The 27,602-nt window shown below is 38.7% G+C and overlaps 1 protein-coding gene across 4 annotated transcripts in view; it reads right to left on the reverse strand.

Moving 5' to 3' along the window:
- Positions 1 to 27,602, reverse strand: part of TSEN15 (tRNA splicing endonuclease subunit 15) — a 538,803-nt gene that overhangs the window by 487,721 nt on the left and 23,480 nt on the right. For 3 of the 4 annotated variants that reach the window (XM_073803611.1, XM_033853568.2, XM_073803605.1), the window contains exons 4-6: positions 14,613 to 14,754; positions 11,631 to 11,764; positions 7,818 to 7,926 (exon numbers count right to left, since the gene is read on the reverse strand). In XM_073803611.1, the coding sequence (XP_073659712.1) occupies positions 11,705 to 11,764; positions 14,613 to 14,754 (202 nt within the window). In that variant the 3' untranslated portion in view covers positions 7,818 to 7,926; positions 11,631 to 11,704. Of the gene's footprint in view, positions 1 to 7,817; positions 7,927 to 11,630; positions 11,765 to 12,726; positions 14,066 to 14,612; positions 14,755 to 27,602 lie in introns of those variants that run through there. The other variant, XM_019952179.3, reaches the window with a different exon arrangement.

Below are 27,602 nucleotides of genomic sequence, written 5' to 3' on the forward strand. Positions count from 1 at the left end.
AAACATAAGTAGAAAAACACAATTAAGCGTGATATATAGACACAAAAAAGGTGTTCAGACTAATGTCAAATGCTGGTGGACTATGGGCTAGTTGGAGCCTGAAGACATGTTTTATCTGGTTTTTGCGTTTTAAATAAAATTTATCCGACATTTAAAAGTGTGAAAACTTCACACAAAAAACTCACACACACAAAAATAAGAATATCTGGCAACTAGGTCCATGTTGCCACTTCACAAAAATCTCCAGGAGCTGAGAGGCAACTGCTCCCTTTGGCCGAGTGTGTCACGCTCTCTCTGCACTTGCTTCACTCCTGCATGTTGTCTACCTTGTAGGTACTTTGGTTTGCAACTCTGGCATCAAAGCATCACATCTAGTAATGAAAAGAAGTGACTGGACACACTTCACTGACAGGAAACGTACTGTCAGAGGTGGAGACAACATACGAGGTGAACAACCACACTCCAGGACAGGAATTCTTAACTTCTAATATCTTATCCAGACACTTTCCTTCTCCTTTTCCCCCTCAATGGGAGGCTGAGGGGTTCCTGCCTCTCTCTAAGATGACCACTTAGTGTGGCTCCTGTGGCATCTCTCTTGCTCCCAAGGGACCAGGTCAATGGGCCAGGAAAGCAGGCCCCCCAGGCCTATCCTGAGGGGCTCTGCTCCTTCCTCCTCAGCTTATTCTGCCTCCACCGTAAGCAAGTGAGAAGACTGGAACTTTCTACAGTGTTTCACAGTGGTGTTATATAGAAGGAAGAAGCGTTGTGATGATTCTACTTGAAGTTAGTTTTCTCTGCTAAGCCCGAGATCCACCCATGCAACTGTCCACGGTTATCTCCACCTCTGTCCTCCACAATTATCTCAATCAAAACTTTTCCAAATCTACATTTGTAATCTTCCCTTGCCATCCTCCCAGAACAAAATATGTTCTGTGTCCAGTATTTCCTTTTCGTATCCTCTCAATCACCTAAGCCATAAACCTTGGAATCATTCTAGGCTTCTCTGTTTTCTGACCACCTACTTTTCCACATCCAAGAACAACCCACCTCCTTGCTATCCGTATGACCAGGCCACCCAAGACGGCTGTTCTCTTGCTCTGTGTACATCCCCTGCTTGACCCGTCCTACACCCTACTCACCTGACTGACCTTCCCTCTAAATCATAGAGCCTAATCAGTAAATGCCTATGTACTTGGCCCTGGCCCCAGCCAGCTCTAATCTTTAGATCAGAACTATCTCCACTGTGATAGTTTGTCAAAGGAGTGGTGAGGGGCACGCCCACCTGCTGGTTTCCCTGGCAACGGATGAGCCAAACTCAATTCCCCCTATAAGTGGTAACTTCCCCCTCCCACCAGGAGCAGAGACTGCTGTGAGGTCCTGCCTGCTTCTGCTGCCACAGTTGGGGAGGGGGAGGTGTCACTCCAGGACGTTGCTTCAGATATGTAAGCTCCCCCTAGCCATTAAACCACTGATGTCTCCGTCACTGACTCTGGGCTCTTTCTTCAGTATTGAGGCTTGGTAAGTACTGGGCTTGCAGGCCTGTGGGGCACAGCCTAGCACTATCTTTCTTACATGCCATCTTCTCTATCATTTGTGTAACCAATCTAGTTCAATCTTTTACACAGAATATTCTAGCAGTCTCTCTACATCCAGTCCTACCTACTCCATCCCTCTAGGTTCTAACCATAGCACAGTCAGAGTGATTTCTAAAACAGACGTCTGTTCCTGTTCCTCTTCAGCTTAAACCCTTTATTGGGCCCACTGTTTGCATCATGGATTCCACCCAAGGTTCTCAATGACCTGTTCCTGGCCTGCTCTCTAGACCTGACTGTCCACTATGGTGACCACAAGCCACATATGGCTACTGAGCACTTGAAACAGGGCTGGTCCAAACTGAGGCTGTAAGTGTAAAACATACGCCAGATTTCAGAGTTACTACAGAGAAAAAAGAATGTAAACCGTTTCAGTAATTACTTTATATTGAATATGTACATGTTGAAATAAAAATATTTTGCATATATGGGGTTAAAAATATATTATTAAAATTAATTGTACTTGTTTGTACCTCTATGAATGTGGCTTCTAGAAAACTTAAACATACATATGTGGCTTGCATTATGTTCTAGATGTTTTTCTTACCCTTTATGTTTTCCATCTCATACTCTGCTAAACACCAGGCATGCTCAGTGACTAGCAAAGCAAGCTATGGTATTTTATAATCTTATACAGCACACTTTAAATGAAAATTAGAATGCCCTTGAACTATCATACCCTATTCCTCCTGTGATGGCTTTAAAATATAGGCACAGATCCCTTGACACTCCTCCTTTTAAAAGGTAGACTCTAATTCCCCTCTCCTAGAGTGTGGACTGGACTTAGTGACTAAGTAAATAAATAGAATAAAGCAGAAATATCAGTGTGTCATTAAGTGTTGGAATTTCCTCCTCCTCTCCCCTTCCCCCACCCACCTCTCTTAACGATGATTCACTCTGAGTGAAGCCAGCTGCCTTATCATTAAGAGATTCAATGAATCAGCCCTATGGGGAGCTCCACATGACAAGGTACTGACACCTCCTGACAACAGCTATGTGAATGAGCCATCTTGGAAGTGGATCCTTCAGCCCCAGTCAAGCCCTCAGATGACTACAGCTCTAGCCAGTGTCTTCACTGTAACTTCATGAGAAAACATGGGCCAGAATCACCCAGCTAAGCTGCTCTCAAATTTCTGAACCACAGAAACTGTGAGATAATGTTTGTTGTTTACAGCAGCTGAGTTTTGGGATAATCTGTTACATAGCAATAGATAACTAGTACACCACTCATGCCCTAAATCCCTCCACATTTCCACCCGAGGATAGGAAAAGAAGAGAGAAGAGAAGTTGCTAAGAGCTCAAACTTAGGTTTCACTTACTTAGACATCAAGATTCACTTCAAAACCATCCCCTCTATGAAACTTTTTCTAACAAACCCCAGTAGATTCCCATATGTCTATAAAAAATTTTTTAATTAGAAATGTTTTCACACATTTTGAATTCAGTGTCTTATCCAAAAACATTTCCTGTTTTAAAATTAACTTTTTAGAAATAAAAGTTTTTCTGATAAATACACACAGAAATGTTGGAACAATCTAAAAAGAAGGGAATTTAAATCACCTGACATGTGACCTCACTGAGGAAAACATTACTGATATTTTTAATATCCATTTCACATATAATTTTACATAATATTATTATCTTGCATATGCAGTTTTTCATCTTCTTTTTCTCATGCAATGACCTTGCCTCTCAGTTCCTTGACCTCCTCATATCAGCTACAGACTCCATGGTCAGGCTCTAGACCAAACCTTTGCTCCTCAAAGTGTGGTCCACGGACCAGCTGCATCAGCATTGCCTGAAAGCTTGTTGAATATGCAAAATCTAAGACCCCATCATGCTCTCACCTCAAGACATTTGTACTTGCTGTTTCCTTTGCCTGCAAAGCTAGTCCTTGTATGACTAATCCTTGCAAGACTCATTCCCTCACTGCATTCTGGTCTCTGTTCCAAGGTCACCTGCAGAGAAAAGCCATTCCTGACCTCTCTAACTAGAGTTGCATTCCTGTTGCATTCTACCCTCTCACCCTGCTTTACTTTCTTCATAACATTTATTACCACTTGACATTATTTTAGATGTATTCATTTGTTTACTTCCTTCCACAAATATTTAGGGAACACCCACTATATGTCAGGCACAGTTCTAAGGTCTGGGGACACAGAGGAAAACAAAATAAAGTCCCTATGTCCCCCACACTAACGTAAGCAGGCTCTACAAATACAGTTTGTTAGTTATTATATCATGTTTCTTTACTTATTCATTCCTTCAAGAAGAGGCCCAATCCCTACCATCAACAGAAGGCTCCATGCCAGGGCCCATGACTTAAACCCACCCTGAACATTCCAGCTTCTATATTGAGGGAATTTTTCAATGTGTTTTTGTGCTGTGCTGAGCTAAGTTTAACTCAGTTGCTTTCAATCCCAGTGAATTATCCCAGTACAGCTTCCCTGTAGTGGAAATTTCCCTTACTTGATGTAAGCCGCCAACTACATAGCTAGTAGTTGTCTTATTCTTGTGCAGTTTATCTGACTTCAAAGGGTTCCCCAAAATGGGACCAAAAACTTTTATCACCATCATCGTCATCACCAACAGCAGCAGCAGCAGGGTTAGGCCTGATAAAGTTGACAGGAGCCAGGTTTATCTTTGGTGTCCTCCTGCATCCTCTTCCTACCCTAGTGGGCACCTAGGGCCCATTCCTTGGAGGCCTGGCTCCCAGCAATTTACATGTATTCCCTCCTAAGGTGGCAACTTGCACATCAATGGGAAGTGCTTAGAGACTGCAAAGGAATGGCATACGGATAGCTCATTATGTGCAAGGCTTTGTTTATCCCCGCACAGTCATTTCATCATGCAAGGAAAATACAACCTAGAAGGACACATTTTGTCCGTCATTTTACAGATGGGAAGCTGAGGCTCAAAGAGATTACCTACCTCTCCCATGTCACTCTGGATGGTCTGAAGTCAAAGCTCTGCCCTTCAAGCCTCCTGAGCTTCAAAACTTCAAATTAGCACATTTCTCATGGTAGATTATCAAAGCCCATGATTGGAAGAACTTTTTTTTTTTTTAATACAGTGGTGGAGGTGAGAAGAAGTGATGAAAGTGTTGATGAAAAGGGAAGGTTTATGCAGCAAGATCTTTCAGTTACAGGTGGACCAACATTTAAGATAGAATGGATCTCAGACTGTCTGCACAAACCCCTTCATTTTACAGAAATGGAACAGTAAGGCCCAAAGTGGGTGAATTATACTCATTTAAACCTAAATTTAATTTAATAATTATGAGTAGGGAATTGCCATTTCTAAGTAGAGTTTCCAAATTTAGCAACGTTTTCATGTCTACATTCCCTCCAAAAACTGTTGGATAAGTAAAAATGCACAGGTTTGGCATAGGAAAGAATGTGTAATAAAATATTAAGTGGATATATTTTGTTTAGAAACCTCTGTCTTGATTTCTCAAAACTACTAAGGGAAAGGATCAAAATATAATGTATCTCATAGCATAAGCATGTTTACAAGAGCATATAGCATCTTTCTTGTGGCCCATGGAACATGGGGCTCCCCTTTCTACAGGTGGTTGACGGGGCAGAAAGGCAGTTTTATCCCTTAGAATGGCAGGGATAGGACTGGGTAAGGAGCAGTCCATTTATAAACTCGAATGTGATCAAAGAAAACGTTTATTGAGCTCTTACTCTGTGCCAAGTGTTTTTTTGTACTGTTTTTGTTTTGTTTTGTTTTGGCCATGCCTGGTGGCTTGCGGGATCTTAGTTCCCCCACCAGGGATTGAACCTGGGCCCCAGCAGTGAAAGTGTTGAGTCCTAACCACTGGACTGCCAGGGAATTCCTGTGCCAAGTACTATATTGCCAATAGGTAGGGTACGGTCTGATTGGTAAGATATGATATACACTAAGGAAATTATGTAGTTCTTGTGAGTATAAATATACATGTTAACAATAATTAACACCTTCTGTTGGCAAATGTAGAAGGATAATATTTTGATGTATTAACTGAAATGTTTTCCCTTCTCAGTAATTCTTGTTACCTGTGAACCTCTTCCCATACAGTCTTTCTTGGCACACTGCATTGGGGATGGGATTATACTACAGAACAAAAGAGGAAAATTCTTGCCTTTTGAGTTTCAAAACGTGAAATCTTGGCAAAAACAATATGTTTGGAAGAAAAATAGATCTGGGAATGGTCATAGTATTTTCCTACTCCTAAAATAAGATAAAACTAGGAAAAAAAGAAAAAAAAGCTGGTGGCGGGGAGAGGTGAGAGCAAAAGCAGAAGAGCTAGACCCTTGACTGGGTCACTAAGCAGAGGCCTGTACTCCGTTCCCTCTGCCCTGACCCCCTCTGGCTGAGTTCCCACTGCAGAGGAGAAACAGTAGACACTCCAGGGGAAATCCTCTCATCCAAGATGAGAATCTGTGGCCAGCAGCCGTCCCCCAGCCACCCGCTGCTGCCTCCAGGCTCGGGTGAAACCTCACAGACCCCAGACCCTTATGGTCGTTCACCTAGCATTTTACTGAGACAGCAGAGAAGAACGTCTGGCTAGGAAAGCATATCGGGACGGAGAGGACCCGAGATGGCCGAAAAGCTCCCCCCACGTGCCATGGAGTTCAGGGAAAGAACGAAATATTTTCTAAGTGCCCGAGAGTATTGAAAGAGTACTGAAAGATCTTGTGGCCAGAGATCAGGACACAGCGGTGACTGAGGTGGAATAGAAGCACTGCGGGATGATACTCAATTCAACCAATGCCAGCATGGACTGATGGGAATCCCTGGACTGGTGTCTACTCCCAACTTTCTCTCCCTAGCCCATGCTAACACACTCTGAAAGCCCCCTACATCTACATGAATACCCCAGGTTTGTGATCTCATTAGATAATAATCCGGCCCCCGAAAAAAGCCCCCAGTTCCTCACAAACCCAGTCCCATCCACGCATCCATATTTAACCAGCTTCCTTCAGAAATATTCTTGCAGGGTTCAACTAAATCCCCCACGCTACCGGCACAAATACTTCCCCCCATTCCCCCATCCTTAGGAAGTAAAGACCAGACAACATAGTCTGTGCAACAGCCCATGGTGCATCAGAAGAGAGAGAAGAGTAAGGTCTACAGTGATCCTGGGTTCCTGCTACATAAAAGATCTCCCTTTGGAGCTCAGCTATTAAATCTAGAACCTGACAATAAAAGCGGGGTAAGTTTCTCTTCCAAACTCCCCTCTGCCCCTCAGCCCCTAGGTCGGCCCTTTTCCCACCTCTGTGTCCCTCTTATAAAGTCCTCTCACTATCTCCCCATTGCAACCTGAAACCCATTCACATATAAGTAAGTGACTCAGAATAGTCTGAGGTTTAACTTCCCCTCCTTCTTTGCTCCCACAGCTAATCAGTTGTTAAATTTACCTCCTTGCTACCTTTCCTCTGCTTTTCATTACCTGGGAGTGCTGTTCTCTGACTATCCCCTCTTCTCAGTCCAGGAACACAGTGGACTTGCACTTCCTCTTTCTTGAAGTTCATCATGGCCAGCCATGTGACTCGCTTTGGCCAAAAAAATGTGGGCAGGGATGACATGCTGCTTCTCCTGGAGTATTCAATTGCTGTATGTGACACTACAGCACTTTCTTCTTCCGACCATTGGAACCAGCAACATTCTAGCTGTTGGAGGTTCTGTTGATCTGATTTCCAGTTTCCAAGTCTATGTACAAGGACTTGCAATGTGAGCAAGAAATAAACATAAGTTTTACTAATTCACTGGCTTTTACTGAATCTGTTGGAAAAGATTACAAGAGGACACGACCCCCTGTTGACCCACGAGCTGGACCAGGGCAACTGGAGGCTTCTCACCCCTCCCCTGTCCTTATAACGTATGCTCTGCCCACAGTTCCCACAGCGGGAGCCATTTTCAAGGATGCAGCCTTGAGATAGTAATGTGTTGTTGAGACCATCTGGACTGAATACATGACTGAATCCAGTTAAGGCCTCTATATAAACTTTTAAGATCCTGGAGGGTGGGTACAGAGATCTACTTATCTTGCGGCTGCCCAAGATAAGCCTTGTATGTAAGTTCCCTTGCTTATTAAAACTGCCACCTACCAATAGAAGTGGCCTGCCTCTTTCTTCAGTCTCTCCTTGCTCTCTCTACAGGAGCCAGTTGCAGATTTCACCTGGGAAATTCCTTAGGTTGTAAACCAGCAGCATCATAATCTTGCCCATCCTAACATACCTGGGCTACTGTTGGGTTTCAGGCTCTCATCACTTCTCATCTGAGCTCTAACACAGGCTACTCAAAGTGTGGTCTGTACACAGGTGTCAATCCACAAGATACCGCTGGTCTGCAATTAGGCAAGTACAGAAATTGAGAATAAACATTTAGAAATTCATATAACAATTCAACTGGTTAACTTTATCTGTTGACTCTCTAATAATAAATATTTGGGCTTGTAGTCCCCCCAAATCTTAGCACTGGGCCTTTCCATGGGGTCCTGCAAAAATGCTTCTCAAATTAAATTGGATCAAGGCTTCATGATTAAGAAATAAAATTACGGTGGGATTCTAAGCAATAGCAAGCATATCTGGGGGATATTTATGGTGTAAGACCCTTCCTCATTGAGTGTGAAATCATCATTTAAAAATTCCCTGAGTCTACTCTTTGTACCAGCACAAAATTTAGCTCCAACAAGCAAAGAAACTTTCTGAGCTCTTTCTCATTTAACATTAATTATTGTTTTAGGTTTGCCTACATAACAGCATGGAGATGATCGTATTTATTCTTTGGAATAAAACTTATAAATATATTGCCTATGAATATGATTTTCCAAATTACCCGCACACAGCTTGACATTTTGATACATTTGTTCAAGAGTCCAAGAGGATAATGTAACTGATCCCTAAATCACTAAAAAACTCCCTCCACGGGCTTCCCGGGTGGCGCAGTGGTTGAGAGTCCGCCTGCCAATGCAGGTCCCGGTCCAGGAAGATCCCACATGCCGCGGAGCGGCTGGGCCCGTGAGCCATGGCCGCTGAGCCTGCGCATCCGGAGCCTGTGCTCCGCAACGGGAGAGGCCGCAGCAGTGAGAGGCCCGCGTACCGCTAAAAAAAAACAAGAACAAAAACAAACTCCCTCCAGGACTAAGTAGAGCTAATATTTTTCTTCCCAAGGCCTGTTTGACACACATTAATATATTTCTCTGCACCATACAAGACTCTGAAAAGAACAGGGGGCTAGATATTAAGAGACCTGGCTCTAGTCCTCATTACCCACTCACTTGCTACTACATGAAGCTGTTGCTTAACCACTTGGTGCCCTAATTTCTCCACCTACTGAATAAGCATAATAAATTAATAATAGCAAGTAAATAATATCAGCTCTGTTGTGAGAATCAAAATAAAGAGTACTGAAGTACTTCGTAGTGAATAAATTGCTTTACAACTATCATTTAGCATTTATATGTAATACTGCCTTGTAACATTCTCAGTTATCTTGTACACATAGATTTTCTCCTTTTAAGCCAGAAAATAAGTCTTTGAGAGGTGCACTGTGTAATGTTTCTCTGTATGTTCAGTCCTATGGGACAAATAATATACATACAATGATTGTTTGAAAATTGTTTAATTTACCAAAAGTTGTTGAACCCCTTCACCGTTAAGTAAACCGCATAAACTTCAGACTTCATACACTGCATGACGGGTATTCCTCACTCACATTGGCAACAGTCTTTTAGAGTTTTGGCTAGGAGAGTTGTAATTGGCTATCTGAGCTCCTTGAGAGCACAGGTCATATCTCATTCACCTTTGTTACTTCAGCACTTACCACAGTCATCTAAGCACAGTTAATGTCTGAAGATAAATTAGCATGTTAATAAATTAATGAACTTTAATTAAATACTTCCTTAATAGTACCTCCATTTAGTACTCTGCAATCTAAAAAGCCAATCTTTGTTTGATTTTAGTTAAATTGATTTTTAATCTTCCAGAATCATCTAAACATTTTAAAAGCAGACCTGTCCAATAAGTCACGTGATTTCCCCACACTCTTCCCTTAGTTAGCCCAAGCAAGTTCTTACTCAAAGATCATTAAGCCGATTAGGCTGTAGGAGTGTCGGTGGTAAGGAATGGGACAGCTCTTGGTCTGAAAGGAGGGAAAATTGTACTGATTGTTCAGAATACGACACTACTCTGCATATGTGAACAGTCAAGGTAAAATACAGCAGATGAGTAAAGTGCTTCTGTCTAGAAGAACTATAAACTTTGGCAGGAACCACTGTGCTGCAGCAGTGAAAGGCCTCCTGCTGGGGCTGCAATGGAAAAAGTGACCTCAGAGAGGAATTCAGAACTAAAATGCTCAGAAAGATGAAATATCATGAAGTTTTGGTTAAGTCACTTGGTTCCAGGAATATAAAAGTGTAAAGCTGTTTCAGTTTTTTAAAAAACCGCAGATTACATGAACTTTGTAGATTATTATTCTATTCTAGTTGTAGCTTAGAATTCCAAAGTGCCTCCACCCTCATGTTCTTCACAAGAGACCTGTGGTGTTTAGGAACACATTCTCCTAGAGGGGCCCAGGCAAGGGAGCAAAATAAGTCAGTCTGGAGTCATTGGACCTAGATCACTCAGCGTTCTACTAAGCCATCCCAGCGCAGAGGGTGCACTCACTAGGGACCCCAAAATACACAGGCAAAGACAGCACTAGAGAGGAATCATTGCATACCCTTTCCCCCACCCTGCTCCCATCTAGAGAGGGGCTTCCCTTTAACGGAAAAGTTTATAGGTATAACAGCAGCAGTTTATGTCTCTCACCACTGGGATTTAGCCAGTTCAATGAGTGTTTCACAGCTGGGATCTGTTGCTAGGTGATCTGCTCTTGAAATTTTATCTAATACATTGGGCTTTTGCAAGGAAAAAATGAAACGCATCATGGCATATGGATATGAACAAAACCATAATCTAGGAAAAAACATCCACCCACCCTGGCCCCAAACAAGCTTTGATTTTTTTTTTTTTTTTTTTTTGTGGTACGTGGGCCTCTCACTGTTGTGGCCTTTCCCGTTGCAGAGCACAGGCTCCGGACAGGCTGCTCCGCGGCATGTGGGATCTTCCCGGACCGGGGCACGAACCCATGTCCCCTGCATCGGCAGGCGGACTCTCAACCACTGCGCCACCAGGGAAGCCCCAAGCTTTGATTTTTAAATATAGATTTATATTTTGAGTAAAGCATGAATCAAGTCACATATTTAATGTCAGTAGACAGCGTAATTTTAGAGTTATGCCAGAAAGAAAAAGGGAGGGGGGTATGAGCACATAAAACTTACTTATATTTTTATTTATGCTATTTCCCACAGATTGAAAATAAACTTTCAAGAGCACCACTTCTCAAGTTAATTCATTCCTGAAGTCTGAAAATTTTGTGCTTATTTAGCAGTGCCCTCTGGTGTCCAAATGGATCATTTTAGTTTGCCTTCAGGCAAAAAGTAAACCATTAAACAAGTCTACAATCAGCATTCATTCATTCACCAAATATTTATTGAGCACTATGTATATGCCAGTTTGTGGAAGGTGGTGGGATACACAGATGTATAAAAAAAGACATGGTTTGTTATGACTTATATGTGGAATCTAAAAAATAAAATGAACTAGTGAATATAACAAAACAGAAACAGACTCAGAGATACAGAGAACAGAATAGTGGTTACCAGTGGGGAGAGGGAAGGAGAGAGGGGCAAAACAGGGGTAGGGGATTAATAAAATAAATATGTAAAATAAATATGCAACAAGGATACATGTACAGCACAAGGAAATATAGCCATCATGCTGTAATAACTTTAAATGGAGTATAATCTATAAAAATATTGAATCACTATGTTGTACACCTGAAACTACTGATAAAATATAATACTGCAGATCAACTATATTTCAACTAAAAAAATTTTTTAAAGATACAGTTCTTTGTTCTGTTCTTAAGGAGTCCATAGCCTAACAAGAAAGACAAGTGTAAATGCAATTACAAAGTTACTTGATCAGGCAAAAGAAATCACTTTACCTATTTTTCACTAAAACGAGACTGACAGAGGCGGGTCATCTCCATTTCCAAACTGTCCTGGACCATTACTCACACTAGCAGGTATCTGGCTGGCTTTGGACAGAACAACTTCGGTCAAGTACACAGGGAACATTCTGAAAAAGAGTAGACATCCCAGGACATACAGTGAGATTAAGACCTAGTTTTAAAGATTTCTGTAAGAAAGCTCCTTTCACAGTCAAGACACTTCTGGTCTTGTAGTTACATAGGGGCCCACTGGTCACCAGATCTGACACACAAATCTAACATTCATTAAGCCTTACATTTCTTTCTGAAAACGCAGACTGTTTTTCTAGCACTGTAATGAAAGCCCTCAAAAGGAATCAAATGGCAGAGAGGCTAAGAACTGATCATAAACTGTTTTAGGATCCTTAGATCTGCAAATTGCTGACTAGGGTTACAGAAACCCATATTGTTCTGAATTGGTGCATCTTTGGGCCTTCTAGGGAAGCAGAGGGAGTCTGAAGGAGTTGCCAAGACCTTCCATCAAGAAGGAAAGTAAAATTCAAAAAATATCAAAGGAAAGGAGTTCAGGAACTACTATAGATCAAGAATGATGCTTTATACAATTTTGTAATTTTCCTACTTTTGGTCATTTTTCCATTCTTGTAATTGTTGTTTCCCAGCGTAATTAGCCATGACTTGCTCCTAACCAACAGAATATGGCAAAGGTGACAGGATGTACATGACTACATTACACGATATTAGGAGGTCCATCCTGCTGACTCTCTCTCCCTCACTGGCTTTGAGGAAACAACCAGTTGTGCTGGCAAGGCTCATGTGGCAAAGAGGGTGCCCTCTTACCAACACCCCACTAAGCTGAAGCCCTCAGTACAAGTGCCCACAGAGAACAGAAAGCTGCTATCAACCACATGAGTGAAAAAGCAGGTTTTTCCCCAGTGAAGCCTCAGATGACACTGCAGCCATGGCCAACACCTTGACTGCAACCTTACAAAGGACCCAAATTTGAGATATTAAATGTGTGCTATTTTAAGTTGCTAAGTTTGTGGTGATATTAGTATGCAACAACAGATAACTAATATAGATCTCAGGACACTTTTTTATTTTAAAACATTTTTATTATAAAAGTAATACAAATAGAGAAAAACTAAAATATTGAAGAAAGACAAAGTCATCCATTTCCTGCCCTGCCATCCTATTATAATCAGTTAGTAATTTATTTTGTCATCTTTTTATTATATACTTGGTGTGTTATTTATAGCCATAGTCATACACATTCATATACTTTTGTATCTTGCTTTTTGTTACTAAATATTTTCTCATGTTTTTCGGTAATTACTAATTTTTAATGGGTACATAACACACCATTCATTAGCTATATATGTTCATTGACTATCTCCCCAGACCAGTGGTTGGCAAACTATGGCCCTGTATTTGCAAATAACTTTTATTGGAATACAGCCATATCCATTCATTTAGATACTGTCTATGGTTATTTTTGTCCTACAAACAGCAGAGCTAAGAAGTTGTGAGAAAGCCTATATGACCTGAAAAGCCTAAAATATTTCCTTTCTGACCTTTTCCAGAAAAATTTTGCTGACCCTTGCCTTAAACTTTTAAGTCATTTATAATTTGGATTATTATATGCCCCAAAATGTCACTTGAAACATCTTTGGGCATATATGTTTATACCTTAGGCAACTTAATTGGGAGGTATTAACAAAAGTGGAAAAACTGGGTTTACTTAAGAAAGATGTTTTTAAGGTTAACACTGTCCCCTACTATCTCTCTTATAATATTCTAGCTTATGATACAGTACAGGTGGTGGTAATAAGAACAGAAGAAAAAGACCCAGTACTCTTGTAGGTAGCAATTCTCTGGTCCCTATTAATCTAGACATGTAATTTTACACTCTGGATGAGCATATTTTTAGTTTTGATTTAAAGTCAACCAAAGAGGGAAGTGACAGTAATTGCAACATGAAAAAACCAATTGAAAGAATACTTTCTATTGGGGATGAAAAAGCAGACTAAAGTAAACTCTCCAGGTGTCAAGGTGTACCTGAAATGCCATTCCAGGCTAGCTGTAGTGACCAAAAGGCACTGAGAGGGTTGAGTAAGGGAAAGAGGTGGCAGTCTCAACAATGTTCTACCCTTCTGAACACACCCTAGGCATAAACTTGTATACAACTATAATTAAACTGTCTCCAGATGAGAAAGTTCTAGAGCAACTACCCTATATTTCTGAATAAAATAAATTCTTCTATCTGGGAAAGTTTTATTCTTCAAAAAGAAAACTTATGGAATGGGACCAGCTAAGTCAACCCTGACTATCTCTGAGATAAAAGATGAATCAGGCTGATGGGTCTCAATCCAATCTTGTGTGAATAAAGCAAGCATCGGGAAGTATAGGTGTCATCTTCTAAGGGAAATATTCTGCAACATAAAAAAAAAAAAAAAAGATAAGGATGGACCTTTTCCCCAATAGATAATGTAATTTAAAAGCAAAACTAGGAAGATATGTAATGTGATTATGCCAATTATGCCAACAATATATGTAAAGAAATCATATAAAACACATTTACTTATTAAATTGTTCCTGTCAAAATGTCAACCAATTTAACATTTCCTTAAAGAAGTGTTTAAGTGTTCTCAGAACTATTACTATTATAAGCCTTTACATTCCATCCCAGTTACTCATCAAATCATTAAATGCATCATGACTTCATGAAGTACTCTGGGAAACTATGAAATTTTCTGTAGAGTAGGGAAGTCAAATTATTTTTGTGAAAACAGCTAGGAACATGTTACTTTGAACAGAACATAGCCATTTCTGAGGTATGAAAAACCAAGTCATTTTTTTTCTTGAATGTTCATATTGCAAAAGAAGTGATGGTTCTGTGAATGGATTGATTCACACTTAAAATCATGTCATAACTTCCTTCTTTTTTCAATGTTTACTGATAGTTGCCCCAAAACTGACCTGAGGATCTGGCAGCATAAATCCATCAGTAAGTTTGTAATAGACTATTGTGGAGTCAGACTCCACTATGGCCAAAGTAAAAGACATCGGCAAATCTGGATCACCTTGCAATTTTCGAGATGCCTTCAAGATCTCCCTTATCCTGAAAATAAAGTCACAACACATTTAGCATTCACAATCACGCAATTAATAATAAGATCAAATACTGTAAAATCTTGGAGAAGAGGTAGGCAATAACATTATTTCCATAATGCGGACTCAGGAAATGTATGAAGGCTCAAATATAAACATTTAAAGTTGTCTTCTTATACAGAAAATCTTGCAAATAAGAGCTATCTACTGACTTTCAGTCCTTCTCTTTTGTATTCACCCATCTCTCCTGATCATCATACCTGAGAGAATCAAAACTGCATTTAGGAACCAATAGAATGGAACACTAACAGTATTTAGGGCATCTAAATTAGCTAAAGATCCCGGTTACTCATTTTTCCATTTTCCAACTTGGTATCTTACAGTGGAACAATTTGGTATTCAGGTTTGTTTCTTTAAAAATAGATTATAGTAAACATTTCCCCATGTTTCTACTGGTGTTAATAATTACAACCTTTATATGGCTATATAATATTCTATTGCTTCATAATTTATCCAATCATTCCCCTATTGCTGTAAAGTTCTTTCAGGTTTTTTGTGAGGAGGAGGGTGCTAATAAAGGTAAGCTGTAATAATCATCTTTCTGCAGGTAGTTGTTTCTTTTTAAATAATTCTGTTGGGTTTTTCCAGGTATCAGAATTATTAGATACAAATATAGATATTTTTGCAGCTCTCAATATGTATTCTGTTACTTAATAAAAGCTAAAAGAAAAATACAGAGAGAAAAAACTTTTTTGTAAAATTATATATCAAACATCAATGTTATAAAGGATTTCAGCTTGCTTGCTGTGGAAAATAATCTACTAAATCCAATATCTAGGTCTTCAAAACACTATTAGCTTTTGTTTACCACAAACTAAAAATCCTTATTACCTACTCAATAAAACCTGTATTCAATAATTCAGTAAAATATAATCTCCAGAGGAGCTTTATTAAAAAGGCAAATTAAAAAATGATCAGTTGTTTTTTCATGAAGGTAACCAATTTTCCAGGAATTAGAAAAAGATTTACTAGCATATTAACATGCTACAACTGAATACATAAATAACTCAACACTATATTCTCTTTAACAAAAGTCTGATTTGTCCCTTTAAATTCTACTCCCAACCCTAAGTAAAAATTCTTGTGATTCTTCACCCATCCTACTAGCTACTGAATCTATAAAGTATCTAAAAAGAAAAGTCTCTGCTTTGAAATATTCTTCCTATAGTAATTATAATGCTTTTTAAAAAACCTGTGGTGGAGACAAGATTTTAAAAGTGATTTAAAACAGCAATAAACTTCTAGAAAAGCTGAAATTAAATTGTTCTTGCTAAACCATCATTTAGTCACTACATGTTACAGAGTGATAACTGGTTTCTTAAAACAGTCACAAAAAGCTGCTTACCTACTATCATTTAAATTTCACAGGTATGTAATCAGATAAGGAGAGAATGAGTTTCTAAGTTTGTTTCCTCATAGTCAAACCATTTCTAAAATGATCTTGAAAGAGTCAATTCAACAATATGGTAATACTGGATAAATAAAATGTTTACCTGACAAAATCTTAATTCCTTTTCAAGAGTCAGCAAAGCATCATATTCTCTCTGAAGTCTTCCCTGCCACCTTTCCCCAACCCTACAGAGGCACCTTGTGCAAACCTACATTACTGCAATCACTACCTTGTATTTATATTTACATCTAAGTGTCTGTTTTCCACTGGATTGTACCCATTTTGAGGGTCAAAGCATTTTTATAAAAATTGTTAATGCTCAATATATAGTAGAATACTTGGGTAGAATGAATGCGGCTTTTTTTCCCTTATAATATTTATTTATTTACTTCATTTATTTTGTCTGTGCCGGGTCTTAGTTGCGGCATGTGGACTCTTAGTTGCGGCACGCATGTGAGATCTAGTTCCCCGACCAGGGATCGAACCTGGGGCCCCCTGCATTGGGAGGGCGAAGTCTTACCCACTGGACCACCAGGGAAGTCCCTGAATGAGGCTTTTTGAATGAAGGTTTCCATATGGCTACAACTAACTCTTCAGGCATATAAACTTTAAAATATTTCTGATAAACATTTTTCTAAAATTTATTATGCAATTCAATTACACTAAATAAAAGTTAAACTTGTCTTGACAGTTCAGGATCATCATTTTTGGTACTTATTATTGTAGATGACAGTGGTAGATGGTGTACCAAAGAACTCCTTAGAATTTAATTTCTTAAAAGTTTCTGGGGCTTCCCTGGTGGCACAGTGGTTGAGAGTCCGCCTGCCGATGCAGGGCACATGGGTTCGTGCCCCGGTCCGGGGGCATCCCACATGCTGCGGAGCAGCTGGGCCCGTGAGCCATGGCTGCTGAGCCTGTGCGTACGGAGCCTGTGCTCCGCAGCGGGAGAGGCCACAACAGTGAGAGGCCCGCGTACCGCGAAAAAAAAAAAAAAGTATCTGATATTTGCTTGCTTTTAGTTCATCAAAACAGTCAAATTGTTTTATCATTTGTCTCTATACCAGGGCCTGGCAAACTATGGTCACCTGTTTTCTATGGCTCATGAGCTAAGAATAATCTTTACTACATCTTTAAATGGTACCTTTTGAATGGTCATATAAATACCTACATAATAGCCTCGATTTTGCCACTCTGTCCGCAAAGCCCAACATATTTACTATCTAGCCCTTTAAGAAAAGGTTTGCTGACCCCTACTCTACATTATGAAAAAGGTTAAGGGGGCTTCCCTGGTGGCACAGTGGTTAAGAATCCGCCTGCAAATGCAGGGGACATGGGTTTGAGCCCTGGTCTGGGAAGATCCCACATGCCGCGGAGCAACTAAGCCCCTGTGCCACAACTACTGAGCCTGTGCTCTAGAGCCCTCGAACCACAACTACTGAGCCCGCATGCCACAACTACTGAAGCCCGCACGCCTAGGGCCCATGCTCCGCAACAAGAGAAGCCACCGCAATGAGAAGCCCGCGCACCACAACTCAGAGTAGCTCCCGCTCGCCGCAACTAGAGAAAGCCTGTGCACAGCAACGAAGACCCAATGCAGCCAAAAATAAAAATAAATAAATAAATTTATTTATTAAAAAAAAAGGTTAAGAATAAAAATGGTAAGATATGATCACCAAGGCAGTGTTCCCTTTTTTTTCAATATTATTTATTCAAGAGTCAGCACAGAAGGTTTCACTTCTAATGAGGATATAAAAGATCTCAAAAGACCACCATTCCTATGACAATAAAGAGAAAACACCTGATTTGCTTAACAATATGCCATTTTTCTTTAATGCCATAAAAGAGAGGTAAACACAAAGAAGTTTAAAGGAACTAAATTCCAATGAGCAATGAGCCCTGCCAGGGTAGAGACCAAGACACGGCCACTTCCATCCCTGAGGGCAACTGCCAAGTCTGGCCACAGTGGCTGGAAGAGTAAGCCAGTCATACACAAGCAACTTCATTGGGACCAGGAGAAGAAAGCACTACTTGTAAAAATGGCACGTGAACTGGCATGGTGGAATGGAATCTTAAAAGCCACCAATCCCTCCAGTTCACCAACTCTCACTCATGTCACTTTTGCTGTGTTTAAGCAACAGCATGAGAAGCTGGGGAAGGGACTGGAAAATGGCAGCAAGTAAGCCCTAATCACTAAGCCCTGCTGAAGAGAGAGGGCTGATCCCATTCTTAAGACATTTGAAACCAAGAAGAGAACTGAGATAACTGAAGCTGCAATTCAGCCATGATTCCTCTTGACTTCTGATTTGATTGACTAAACTAGACACTAATTCTACCTGCCAGATAGAGGAAAGGATGAGCTCTTTGGAGGCGGGGAGTAGAATCGACATCTGCCTATCAACATCAGGCTTTTATTCATACACAATGTCCAGCATCCAGTGAAAAACTCTAAGCTACGCGAAGAAGCAGGAAAATATATCTAATAATCAAGAGCAAAAAGTCAATACAAGATGGCTGTCAGAAAACTAAGGCTATTGAAAAACAGATGTTGGAATTAGTAAAGACTCTAAAATAACTATAATAAATGTTATAGCATTGAGGAAAAAGACAGACAAAATGAGTGACAAGATGAAAAATATAAGCAAAAAAATGAAAATTCTAAAGAAAATGAACATTCTAGAATTTAAAAATGTATTTTCAAAGTATTGACTAGGCTTAATGGTAGATTAGGCACAGCAAAAGAAAGGATTTAGTGAACCTGAAAACAGGTCACAAGAAACTTAACTGAAGTACAAAGAGAAATTTTTTTTTCTTTAAATAAAACATCAGAGGCCTTTGATGCAATATCAGTTTAACATATGTGTAAATAGAATTACAGAGGAAAATAAGGAGAGAATGGTGTGTGTCTTAGTCCGTTCAGGCTGCTATAACAAAATATCACAGACCAGGCAGCTTATAAACAACAGATATTTATTTCTCAGGGTTCTGGAGGCTGGAAAGTCCCAGATCAAGGCACCAGCATGGTCTCATTCTGGTGGAGGTCCTCTTTGTGGCTCATAGCCAGCACCTTCTTACTGTGTCCTCACATGGTAAAAGGGGCAAGGGATCTCTGTAAGGTCTCTCTCTCTCTCTTTTTTTAATAAGGCCCGCCCGGATAATCCAGGCAAATCTCCCAATCATAAGATCCTTAATCTCATCTGCAAAGTCTCTTTTGCCATAACATATTCACAGATTTCTGGTATTAGGCTGTGGGCGCTGTCAACTACAAACTGGCACTTGCCATTAGCACTTGCCAGCTACCTCTACAAGGATTAAGTCATGTGCTGCTGCAGCTGCTGACTTTCGACACCCCCTGAAAGGAGTTCAGTGTGGAGAGCAGAAATGAGGCACCCTGTGCTCTGGGAAAAACTAGCAGAACAGGTCTTCCGATAGTTAGATATTTTCAGGAGCTGATTTTATGAGCCCAACTCTTGTATCTCCTCATATCTAGAAAAGCACTAAAATCCTTTGTGGTGACGTCTGCTCCTCGTGACTAGCAGAAACCTTCTGCAAAAAATGTGTGCTTAACTGCAGGTACTCCCCCTTCACCAAAATCACATATATACTGACCTTTCCCCACTACCTCTTTGGAGCAGTTTCTCAGAGCTATCTGAAATGTGAGGTCTTTTTTTAAGGCACTCATTTCATTTATGAAGGCTCCACCATCACGGCTTAAGCACCTCCAAAAGTCCCACCTCCTAATACTCAGGGTTTAGGATTTCAACATATGAAACATAGGGGATACATTCAGACTATAGCAGTATAGAAGAAACAGCTGAGACTTTTCCAAAATTGTTGTCTCTGAATGTAAAGTGTCTCTTTTACAGACAGCATGTAGTTAGATCTTGTTTTTACATCCAGTCTTATAATTTCTGTCCTTTGACTGGAGTGTTTAATCCATTCACATTTAAAATTAATACTGATATTGTTGGATTTATATTTATTGCTGTTTGTTTTCTATATATCACATGTCTTTTTTGTTCCTGTGTTCCTCCTTTACCACCTTCTTTTGTAATAAATTGATGTTTTCTAGTGTACCATTTTAATTTTAATTTGTGTTGACCCCTGAACAACACAGATTTGAATTATGCAGGTCCAATTATACGTGGATTTTTTTCAATAAATATGTACTATAGTACTACATGATCCCTGGTTGGTTAAATCTGCGGATGCAGAACTGCAGATACAGAGAGTCAACTGTAAAGTTACACTTGGATTTTCAACTGTGCAGAGGACTGGCACCTCTAACCCCTGCATTGTTCAAAGGTCAACTGTACTTTTTCGAGTTTCTTAGTGGTGGTTCTAGAGATCACTATAATACATTAGTATCTTAATTTATCACAATTTACCTCAGATTAATACTAATTCAATTCTAAAACAAATATAGAAAACTCCAGTATAACTTTCATTCCTTTCTTCCTCCTTTGTGCTATCATTGTCATATATATTATGCCTATATATTATCAACTCAATACAGTGTTATATTATTGCTTTATACAATCTTATGTCTTTTTAAAAAGTTAAGAGGAAAAAGGATAAAAAATATATTAACCTACATATTTAATATTTCTGATACTATTCATTTCTTCAAGTTAGTCTCTGATATCATTTCCTTGCTTCAATATAGCCCCATCGTTTGTGTTAATATTGTCATAAGTATTACTTCTTAATATGCTATAAGTGTGATCAGTTGATTTTTGACAAAGCTACAAAGGCAATTCAATGGAGAAAGTCTTTTTAACAAATGGTGCTGTAATCTGAAGATAGTATACCTCTATGTCTACAAATAGGATTATTTTAAGAATCAATGAGGTGGCATACATGAAAAGGCTTTGCAAACTGTCAAGTAGTCACTGAATACAGTATTATTATATATAGTATCTATACCAGATTTGCATTCTTGCAAAGGTAGTGTAACAACTACCTTCCCCTTAAAAAATAATTTCCACCTATGCTGAATTGTATGACAATTGGCTAGATTACTGTTCATATCAGAGGTTTACTTTAGAAAGATATAAAGCAACTATAAATATTAATCAGAAACCTTATTACACAGCACTGATGGAAAGTAACACTCTGAAGCCACTGTAATACACATAACTTAAAAATAAGTTTCTTTAAATATCCCTAACTGGCAGAGTATGACGAAGACGGGACACAGACGGAAAGGGAAATAAAACCTCTTAAGACAACTTTTACGTATTTTCTTTTTCTCAAGATAGGACGTGGTTTAAATCAGAAATGTACATACATACGTGTGTGCGTGTGCATGGTTGTTTTCCTAATGTAAACTGTGTGGGAACTCTAGACCATATACTAAAATTTAGGATAGAAATTTCCATCTCATTCATATTTGTTTCCAGAGTTCTTTGATATAAATAGCAAAACATTTTCAGACTTACTCAAAACACCCATGCGGGAAATGCTAACATTTGAAAATTAGCTCAGAGTTGTAAAGGGGGTATTGTCTTCGGAGTTGAGGGAAATCACTGTCAAAATGAAATGGAAGTTCCCCTCTCAGAGCTCTGTTTATCCTACTTGGTAGTGTAGGGGAAAATTACCAATGAATCTTCACAGTAATAACAGAATAAAATAGTTTATCTGCCTCTGTTACCCAAAGCACACTTGGGAAGTCTTACAAAGATTCTTGTTCAGGATCTCTTTAGTCAATTTTTAACGTATGTTTAAAGTAATGCCATCATCTTTGCCCATTTGAGATCTGTCCTGTTCGTTTCCTTTATGGGATACTAATAAACTCCTAAAAATGTTTACTTTGCCTTTAAGTCAACAGAGTGCACAATCTCAATGTAACAACAACAGGTTCCAAAGTTCTATTTTAAAAACCACACATGGTTGTAAAGATGCTGAGGACACGGAAGCATCACTAAAATACAATAGTCTCACTTAACCTCTAACAAGCTTACAGCTTGAAATCTTAATTTAGAAACCACAGAACAAAGTTTCCTTACATGCATATTTTTTAAAAGCTCAGTTCTTTGCAAAAATATTGTAGAGAAGTTTCATCACACAAATCTAAAATAATAATTTAGATAATAAAACCCTTTATGGTTCATATGTGATAGTAATACACATATGTAAAACATAACCTATGTATTAATAATAAAAATTTCAGGTTCTGAGTTCATTATATTTTAAGGGAAAAAAATCCCATCTAAAGAAAGAGATAAATCAGTAATAATCATAGCTGTTCATGAACAGCAACAGAATTTGATGTTTATAACAGGTTTTTCTTTCTCGTAATTGTTCAGAGAGGGGCTCAGCATACTGAAAACAGAGTGGCTCCCAAGTTTAACAAAGCTAACTTGAGAATGTGCCTGAGGCAAACACATAGGGAACATTATTTGGCTACTGCCCTTTCTCCAAGCTATTCAAATGCTTTCCATAAACCTTAGCATTCATTTTTTGGGTAACAATCCTACAATAGAGACTAAGTAATCTCTGGAGATTTGCACAGAGGACAAGAAAGTTGAAGACAACATTAATTTTAACCTCAATGTTGTCAAACTAGAATGCATCATGGGTTAAAATTATTATTAATTTCAATCCACAGAAAGCAATATCTCCTCCTGTCCTCTTCAATGTAGCCAAACTGATACACTCTGTAGCTTCGTCAATAAAAGACATTAACTCCCTGATCTGCCTCATTATGATATATTGAAACGACACGCAATAATGCAACTCTGAAACACAATGCAAAATTAAATTGGTGCCCACGGTGCCTTATTCATCCACAGGCTCAGTCCTGAAGAAAGTTTCAAGAATAACAGACCACCTCCTTAGGAATCATGCCGATGCCTTCCTCCTAGAAAATCAAGGCAGCTAAAAGCCCAAGGGGGTTTACTGAACAATTAAGTGCCTGTGTGGCTATTCACCCCAGTGGGAAGCCATTCTAAAATAAACTGCAAGCTTCTTTTGAGGGTAAGAAAAAAATGCTATGTCAGTTGAAAGAAGCTGCCAGAATTGGGGATTTCACCAGAAACAGATTTCCAACAGAGGTAGTATGAGGACACGCATCCTGATATGCAGGGAAGCCAAATGACAAATCGTTTTACTAGTTATTAGACTTCAGGCTTCATATAAAATAATGATCATTTAATGAACTTGTAATAAAGAATATACTTTTGGAGAGAGGAATATTTTTGATTACAGGGAAATAATAATGGAGTATCATTCAAAAAATATGTAGCTTTTCAGAGTTAGATTTCATAACTTTAAACATGTTCTAAAGAAGGAACTCAGTTCTATTAACCCTTTACTGCACCATTAATACAAGTCCTTTTTCCAAGGCACTAAGGAAAACTAAGGGTTGAAGTGGGGGTGGGCATGTTGAGGAGGGGAAGATATGGATGAAAACGAATTTAACTAAAAGGTAAGGAGACTATTCATAGCATTGGCAGAGTAACTCTCCAGATCCGTGATTGTTCTCTCTTCAGATGTATACCAGTTAGAGTTACAGTGTAAAGTGTGGGAAATAGTGATGAATTTTGCAGACATTCTAATTTTTTAGAAACTCTTGGAAGGTTGCTTGTAGCACCCTTATGTTCTTTAAGATATTATTTAGCAAGTCTCTGTTGCAGGAACTGAGTAGTCTGAGTGAGTTCACTCATACAACAAATACATATTTAACCCCAAATACCAGGTACCAGGCTAGGCACAGGGGAAACAGCAACGAATAGAACAAAGTTCCTGCTTCCATGGAGGAAGTGGGGGAAGAAGAGAGTAAACAAATAAACAAACAAACAAAAAATAACCAATATATAGTATATTGAGTAGTGACAAATGTCGTGTTATTAAAGGAAGCCCACTTCTCAGGATGCAATAGTACAGAGAGTGAGATAATAGTAGCTTACACCAGAGTGACAGAGTATTGCAGAAGCGGTGAGAAATGGTCAGATTTTGGATATACCTTTAAGGGAGAACTGACAGAATTTGTTAACAAATTAATTTGGAGGTCTGAGAACTGGGTAGACTAAAACCAATAAGAGACATAGCAAGGTTAATATATGAAAGTCAATGTTTTCCTACATACCAGCAATGACCAATTGGAATTTCAAATGAAAAACATAACACCATTTACATTAGCGTCAAAAAAGTGAAGTATTTAGGTATAAACCTAACAGAAATATGTACAGCATCTATATAAGGAAAACCATAAAACTCTGATGAAAGAAATCACAGGAGATCTAAATAAATGGAGAAATAGTCCATATTCCTGGAGAGGAAGGCTCAATACTGTTAACATGACAATTCTTCCCACTGTGATCTATAAATTAAGCAAAATCCCAACCAAAACCCTAGAAAGTTATTTTGTAGATACTGACAAATTGATTCTAAAGTTTATATGAAAAGGCAAAAGACCTAGAATAGCCAACACAATACCGAAAAGAACAAAGTGAGAGGACTGACATTACCTGTCTTCAAGACTTACTATAAAGCTACAGTAATTAAGACCATGTGGTATTGGTGAAGGAATGGACAAATAGGTTAATGAATTAGAATAGAGGGCCCAGAACTGACCCCACATAAATACAGTCAACTGATCTTTGACAAAGGAGCAAAAGCAACTCAATGGAGAAACTGTTTTGTCAACAAATGGTGCTGGACAACTGACATTAACATGCAAAAAAATGACTCTAGACACACATCTTACATCTTTCACAAAAATTAAACCCAAAATGGAACATAGAACTAAATGTAAAACACAAAATTATAAAACTTTTAGAAGACAACATAGGAAAAAATCTAGATGACTTTGGGTTTGATGATGAGCCTTTAGATACAACACCAAAAGCATGATCTGTAAGAGAAATAATTAAGATGCACTCTATTAAAATTAAAACCTTCTCTTCCCCAAAAGACTCTATTAAAAGAATGAAAAGAGAAGCCACAGACTGGGAGGAAATATTTGCCAAACACATATCTGATAAAGGACTTGTATCCAAAATACATAAAGAATTCTCAAAATTCAACAAAAAGAAAACAAACAGCCCAAATAAAAAATAGGCAAAGGATCCAAACAGATACCTCATCAAAGAAGATACACAGATGGCACATAACCATATGAAAAACTTCTCAACATCATAGGTCATTAGGAAATCGCAAATTAAAAAAAAAAAGAGAGACACTACTATGCATGAATTAGAATAGCTAAAATTCAAAAACCTAACAGTACCATGGTGGCCAGGACGTGTATTGCTAAGTGAAAGAAGACAATCTGCAAAGGTTACATATTGTATGATTTCAAATATACCATTCTGGAAAACGCAAAACTACAGAGAAAGTTAAACGTTCAGTGGCTGCCGGCACTTCAGGGTCGGGGCAAAGGGATGAATCTGTGGAGCACAGGGGATTTTTAGGGCGGGAAATCTATTCTGTGTGTAATGGTGGATACATGACATTATGCACTTGTTAAAATCAATAGAATTGTACAATAAAAAGAGTGATTCCTAATGTAAACTATGGACTTTACTTAACAATAATATATCAATATTCGTTCATTATTTGCAACAAATGTACCATACTAAGACAAGACAATAGTAACAACTAATAAACACTGTGCTGGACTGAAGCTTATATGCAAAACCTCTGTACTATCTGCTCAATTTTTCTGTAAATCTAAAATTGTTCTAAAAAATAAAGTATAGATAGATAGAGAGAGATAACTCTCTCCAAGGTTTTGGGCCTGAGCCTCAGAATGAACAGAGTTGCCATTTACTGAAAGCAGGAACCATTTAGGGGACAAATACAGAATTCTTTTTTTTTTTTTTTAACATGTAGTATTCTTTTTCAAATTCTTTTCCCATTTAGGTTGTTATATAATATTGAACAGAGTTCAATGGGAAAAGAATTTGAAAAAGAATAGATACATGTATATGTATAACTGAATCACTTTGCTGTACACCTGAAACTAACACAACATTGTTAATCAACTATACTCCAATATAAAACAAAAATTTTTTTAAAATAAGAAAAATATTGAGCAGAGTTCCCTGTGCTATACAGTAGGTCCTTGTGGGTTATCCAATTTAAATATCGCAGTGTGTACATGTCAATCCCAAACTCCCTAACTATTGCTCCCCCCCGACCCCAGTAACCATCAGTTCATCTTCTAAACTCAAAAGCTTTTGCACAGCAAAGGAAACCATAAACAAAACGAAAAGATAACCCACAGAATGGGAGAAAATATTTGCAAAGGATGCGACCGACAAGGGATTAGTCTCCAAAATTTACAAACAGCTCATGTGGCTTAATATCATAAAAACAAACAACCCGATCAAAAAATGGGCAGAAGACCTAAATAGGCATTTCTCCAAAGAAGACATACAGATGGCCAAGAGGCACATGAAAAGATGTTCAACATCACTAATTATTAGACAAATGCAAATCAAAACTACAATGAGATAACATCTCACACCAGTCAGAATGGCCATCAACAAAAAATCTACAAACAATAAATGCTGGAGAAAGTGTGGAGAGAAGGGAATCCTCCGACACTGTTGGTGGGAATGTAAATTGGTACAGCCACTGTGGAGAACAGTACGGAGATTTCTTAAAAAACTAAAAACAGAGCTACCATATGATCCTGCAATCCCACTACTGGGCATATATCCAGAGAAAAAGATGGTCTGAAAGGATACATGCACTCCAATGTTCATTGCAGCACTGTTTACAATAGCGAGGACAAGGAAGCAACCTAAATGTCCATGGACAGGTGAATAGATGAAGAAGATGTGGTACATATATACAGTGGAATATTACTCAGCCATTAAAAATAATGAAATAATGCCATTTGCAGCAACATGGATGGACCTAGAGACTGTCATACTGAGTGAAGTAAGTCAGACAGAAAAAGACAAATATCATATGATATGGCTTACATGCAGAATCTAAAAAAAAATGGTACAAATGAACTTATTTACAAAACAGAAAGAGTTCTTTTTGGACATGGCAATTTGAGATGCCATTTAGATCTCAGTGGAGATGTCAAGTAGACAGTTAAATATGAGCCTTAGATTCATAGAAGAGGCAGAGGAAGAGACATAAATTTGGAAGTCATCAGTATATCGATGATATTTAAAACCATGGAACCAGATGAAGCTACCTAAGAGAAAAGCTCAGAGGCCTAAGCCCTAGAACATTTTAACATTTTGAGGCCAGGAACTTGAAAAGGTTCAACAAAGGAAGCTTGTGAAACAGCAAGAGATGGAGGGAGTTACTTAATCTCAAATCCCTAAAATTTGGTTTTGCACTAACTGCTGGTCATTTCCTATATCCTTGCAGATTTGTATATTTTAATTGGTATCTTTAGAGAAAATGGAAACAAGCATTACAATTCCTAATACTCTGATTCA

This window comes from Tursiops truncatus, chromosome 1 (genome assembly GCF_011762595.2).
Source record: "Tursiops truncatus isolate mTurTru1 chromosome 1, mTurTru1.mat.Y, whole genome shotgun sequence".
In the NCBI taxonomy this organism is placed as follows: Eukaryota; Metazoa; Chordata; class Mammalia; order Artiodactyla; family Delphinidae; genus Tursiops; species Tursiops truncatus.